At 41.7% G+C, this 5,651-nt stretch overlaps 1 protein-coding gene across 1 annotated transcript in view; it reads left to right on the top strand.

The window, feature by feature from the left end:
• Positions 1-5,651, top strand: part of LOC118337238 (transcription factor IIIB 90 kDa subunit-like) — a 119,705-nt gene that overhangs the window by 67,166 nt on the left and 46,888 nt on the right. The window contains 4 exon segments of the mRNA XM_035674166.1: positions 1,935-1,996; positions 3,134-3,215; positions 3,452-3,507; positions 5,303-5,568. Coding sequence (XP_035530059.1) covers positions 1,935-1,996; positions 3,134-3,215; positions 3,452-3,507; positions 5,303-5,568 — 466 coding nt within the window.

Raw genomic sequence — 5,651 nt, 5'->3', positions numbered from 1 at the left:
TATTCATAGATATGTTTTCATTTGCGTATAATCACCTGAAAATAAGAATTGTTGTTTTTGTTACCTTAGAATGAGACGTACTGTAGTACTGCAGTAACGCCCTGGTCTACAAATCTTGTTCTTCAGATTTAAGAATAACAATGTTTGTTTGGTACAACAGTGGAAATTAAAGATTATCATTCCTGAACTAATTGCAAATCATATCGCAATATGATGTTTTTACCATATCGTTTAGCTCTGGGACAAACAAACACGAGCTGGACTAGATTTTACGTGGCCACCGAAGTTTCTCCTACACACTTGGAAGGCTGAGCTGTATTCAGTTGGTTGCAGTCAGCACTACATCCTACACACTTATAAACTCATAAACCGCACCCGGTCCAACATCTTGGGTCCTAGTCTGGACCAAGACATCTGTCACATGACCTCCTGGGGGTCGTCTCTTGTGCCATCTACTCTCTACATCATCAAGGACAAAAAAAAAAACGCCAAAAACTCTTCCCGTCTCATATCTGAACTCTACCTTCCTGATTTACTCTGCCTATATACCGCTCTGATCCTCAGGTCTGCAGATTCTTCTACACGCTCACCAAGAACAATTTTATGGGTTTGATCAAATTAGCGAGTGTAGATATATCAAAGCAGCGGCTGAATAATAACTCGGTAATTGCTCCCTCCCTCCTCCTCTCTCCGGGGGTTGGACTGGTGTTATCAGCTCTTAGTCGCGCTGCCTCTCTGCCTCCCGGAGCTGCCAATCTCTCCCAGGGCTTGTCTCCATCTTATCTCCCCCTCACACTTCACGCAGAGGAAGTTCTTAGAGGGCTGGGCCCGGCAGATAGCGACTGACCTGTCTCTTCACTCTGGAGCGGTTTCTCTTTTTTTTTTTTTTTTAAAGCAAACTGAACTAAAATGGGTGACTAGATTATCTCCCCCCCTCTCCTCCTCCACGGCTATGGGGGAGAACACACCCTTTACTATCTGAGGATGGGTGTATTCCTCTTCCTCGTCTGTGCACCCGTCTCCCCTTAATGAAGCGGGAAAGCTGCCTGTGGACTCAGGTGGCAACGTCTTTGAAGTTGCCGCCCTGTTGGGAGTTTGAACTCGAGGAAGGAGGGCCCCTGTGAACGCGTCAAAGCCAGAAAGCTGACAGAAGTTAAACGACTCCCATAAACCTGCCGCTCGCTGCCTCTTTAAAACGTTTCTTTCTAACTTTACTCCTTTTGATTGACTGTGTGATGTCTGCAGGCAGCCAGAGAGGAGTCGCACTTTGTTCCAAAACTGCTAATCAAGGTGGAGGATCTTTTGGAGTGAAAGCTGTTGCATTTCTTCCACTGTCAAAGCCTGCACCCGCTCCTTCCTTTTGTTTCCTTTATCAAAGTCAATCAGATTCGCTTTGAACCTTTTCCTCTCCCAGAATTGAACTGTGTGCACACCGAGAGATTTCAAATGCCTCTTTCTTTTATCAACACATTAAAATGTATGTTTTTTTTTTTTTTCTCAAATTGCACAGAAGTTGAAAAAGCGTAGGTGAAAGCGGGGAACGCGTTCTCGGGGCGTCGCAGCATGAGAAATGCAAATTGCCATTTCAGCATCTCCCTGTTTCAAAATAAAGCGTGCCGCAATCTAGAAAGCGTATCGTAATTGAAAAGAAAGTGTGTTAAGGTAGATCCGCTTAAACGCGAGTTAAGCCTATTAGCGTCTTATCAGGAGTCACAGTGCGTTTTATTTGCTGATTAACCCCCGATGGAAGATGCTCCACAGCACTTCCACTGGGAAGAGATGCAGCAGGATGTTGGAGGTGTGTTTTTCTTTTTTTATGTCTGGCCAGCTGCTGTTTCCTGTTTCACCCCTCTGGGACGAGGAAGCTGCCGTGAAAATGTGCGTTACAGCAAATTTTCTAAGTGTGTCCGTTGTGATTGTTGTCTCTGTGACAGATGGTGCTGCTGACAGTGGGGAGCTGGACCTGAGTGGGATCGATGACAGTGAGATAGAGCTGGTATGTACCTGCTGATTAATGAGGTCCACACTGTCTAACATGTGCAAGTTCCTAAAATGAACATCAACGAACCTTCTTACCACTAAACTATATTCTCTTTCCTGAAGATGCTGTAAGAGCTCTTAGAAATGAGCAAAGTCCTTTGTTATTGTTCTGTGTTTATAATGTTAATGCTGTTTTCTGTTAGCAGGATGAAGCAAAACTGAAACATATTTTAGTGAATTTTGGTTGGTTGTTGATGCACATCCAGAAGAATTTATTAACATTGTATGACAGGAATCTTTCAACATTTTATCATTTAAAACATTTTAAAACTCAGGTTACAAAATTATTTACAAACTAATTCAAATTCACAAATTATGAAAATCTAATATAAAATCTAATCAAATGGGGGACTTTCATGTTAGTTAAACAGAATACAATTAGACTAAAAAAGAAATGTATGATGGCAAAAGCTAAATTATCCATTTTAAAGTGTAGTAATCAGTCCACACTTGCAGATCCAAAATGAAGTACTCACACTATTTCAGTATCTTACACATCACCATCTCACACCAAAACAATTAGACGCTACGTCCCACCAGACTAACAGATAATTGTAAAACACGCTTTAAACTTCACAGAAACAAGATAAAGCTTAACAAAACCAACTTTTCTAGTCTTTCCAACAATCACTAACTCCTTAATTCACAGATGTAGATGATAGAAACAGCAGTTTCAGTCCATAGCAACACAGGCAGAGGGAGTGTGACACCATTACTCCACTGTATCTTTACATAGCTAATAGTTGTTTGCTGCTAATCTCATGTATATAACCTTTAAAATACAAGACTTGTTTTTGCCCTGCTGACTTTAGATTGGCACCAGATTATCAATACATCACTGTTTATGTCCATGGATGAGAAATCTGTGTGTTCAGATATCAATAAAACTAAATATTTAACACATTAAATACATGAACGTAGGATTTAATGATGAAGGTTGTGGCAGGACTGTTGTATAGGTTGCTTTATGGTACAAGTACAGTGGAAGAGTAAAAGCGTTTGGCAAGAGACTGTTTTACCTAAATACCCAAAAATACAGGTAATTTGGTGCAATCATTGTTCTCCCTCACTGACTCTCTCTGCCTCTCCGCAGTATCTGCTGAGTGACAAAGAAATAAAAATCAAGACGGCGCTGTGGATGGCAGAAAACTCCGACTACCTCAAAGAGCAGAAAGGTACTTTCAGGATGCCACATGATTTGTGTGCAGATTGTGTTTTCAAGGCAGAATTTAACTGTTATTTGTCTGCAGTGGCTGGTTTGTCCCCAAAATGTCCCTTTCCACTGTCAGTATTTTATCAGTTAAACCTCCAGCGGAACTTAGCAGAGTTTAACTTGTGGGCCACTGTATCGTATTGATATCGTTATCTCAGAGTTTGTATGTTCAGACTGTTTCTTGTCTTCTGCTTTCAGAGAAGGAAGCGAAGATAGCGAAGGAAAAGGAGCTTGGGATCTACAAAGAAAAGAAGGTAACAGCAGACGGGAAGTTGATGGGAGGCAGTGCGGTGGTCAGATGCTCAGAGATAAAGGAAAACAGTTTGTCAGGAGAGAAAGCATCAGTCAGATATAATGTCTCATAAATCTGTTCATATTTTTAACCGACCACCTAACGACTATAATCTATTATCTGAAATCTGCACCTTCCAAACTTGTATAAAACCATTATTTCTCACAGGGCAGTCTGCTAATTGACTAACTGACAGATTGTGTCAACACTAGAAGTAATACCGTCAGTCAGACTCTTGTATAGTCATTTAAAGAGACTGACCGTCGGAGTGACGCTGTGAGACAGATGCAGAGTAAAGACAGACAGATGATCAGATAGACTAAACAAGTTCCCTCTCATATCCCATTACTGGTTTTGGCACAGTGCAGGCCCTTTGTTAGACCCAACATCTGCTCACTGGTTTTAACTAGCTGGATTAACTGCAGATCTAATGAGACATGCAGCCTCCTGACAGCACTCATCCAACCAACAGCACACTGTCATTTCACTGCCAAATGAGTGAGTGAGTGAATGAATAAATAAAACTGAGCACGCTCTTATTTTCATGCACAACATAAAGTAAGTTTCTACCAATTAACACCCTGAGTTGATTAGCTGCTGCTGTAAGGGGCAATTTACTGTCGGCTGAACAAAAGGGTTTTAAGTTAAATCTCCTGAAAGGAAACTGTTCAGAAACTTGAGATTTAATGTCACTGTTGCATGAAATGTGTTTGTTTTTCCGTAAAGAGAAACTTTGCTGATCTGTAGCTGTAATTTGGAGTGAGGTCAAGGTGAATGAGGAATAACTGAAACAGGGTGATAACCCCAATCTGGTGTCTTAATTGAGATAAATTGCTGATTACAGAAATGTGTTCAGCTGTAAACTAGAGCAGAGATGTTCTTCTGGTGGTCTGAAATTACCCTTTTCCCCCCCTTTTTTTAGAGGGCAAATCTCTCCCATCTGGGACCTAAATGGTCTAATAGGAAGACAGAATTTTTCCAGATAACATTTGACCCTCATTTGCAGAGTAGGATTGGAGTAAAAAGTTTGATTGTCTACAAAGTTTTAATCATATGGCGCTGTAATCGCAGTCTGGGCGATGTTGGTTGTTAATCTGAGAGAAGAATCTTGCTACAGGTTTTTCCACAGTGATGGGCAGGTTCAGTAATAAACCAGTCTAACTAGTTTATTACTAGTTATGAATAATTGTATTTATACAGTACACACATACAAGTACTGATTTAACTTCTTTACTCAAGTGAAAGTGAAAAAGTATAAGCTCTGAAATGTACTCAGAGTAATAAAGTACAACGTTTCTCTAAATGACGTTTCTACCGACTGTTTCTGTGCAAAGCGAACTGAAACCTAAAATAGGATTGAGTCTTGTTTTGTCTGTCATTTAATGTCTATCATGCGTGGGAAGGTGCACAATGATGCATGTGTTAGCATGCTGACATTAGCATTTAGCTTGGCATGGCTGTTGTCGTGGAAGCAATAAATACAATGTTTTTTCCTCAAGTGCAGAAGAAGGAACACTGTTGTATCCGTCATTCAGAAGTTTCCCAGCTTTTTTTTTTGTTTTCTATCAAAGTTAATTAAGATGTCTTGAGGAGCAGATCACACCTCCCCTCCAGGTTCTGGCCTGAAGCTGTACAATAAACCATCATATATGACATCTGGCACCTGAGCAGGCAGAAAATCTTAAATACCACCCAGATGTTGTTGCTCAGTATGATGTGGGTTCTCTAATTTGTGGTTCTTTTTTAAACCCCGACAGCCTAGAGGACCCATCAAGAAGCGTCCCCCAATCCGGGCCAACACTGCCGACGAGGCCATCGAGAAGATGCTGGAGCAGAAGAGGATCTCCACCAAGATCAACTACGACGTCCTGAAGGACCTCAACATCAAGCCCGGCTCCAGCCCGGCCCGCAAGGTGGAGTCCCCGAAGAAAGAACCGACTGCCGCGAAACTGACCGGACGCAACCGCAAACCTGTTCGAGCTCCACTCAGCCTCAGCACGCCGCTCAGCACCCTGGGAAAAAGGTGAGTGCATGGCATGTTTTATATTCAAGTAGATGCATCACTCTGGTTTGAGGAGGCCACCTGGTATATTCAAATCTGTCAAA

The sequence above is a fragment of the Morone saxatilis genome, unplaced genomic scaffold (assembly GCF_004916995.1).
Source record: "Morone saxatilis isolate NCDOM2014 unplaced genomic scaffold, NCSU_SB_2.0 Contig3, whole genome shotgun sequence".
Lineage (NCBI taxonomy): Eukaryota > Metazoa > Chordata > Actinopteri > Moronidae > Morone > Morone saxatilis.
This window is presented reverse-complemented; position numbering and strand designations above follow the sequence as displayed.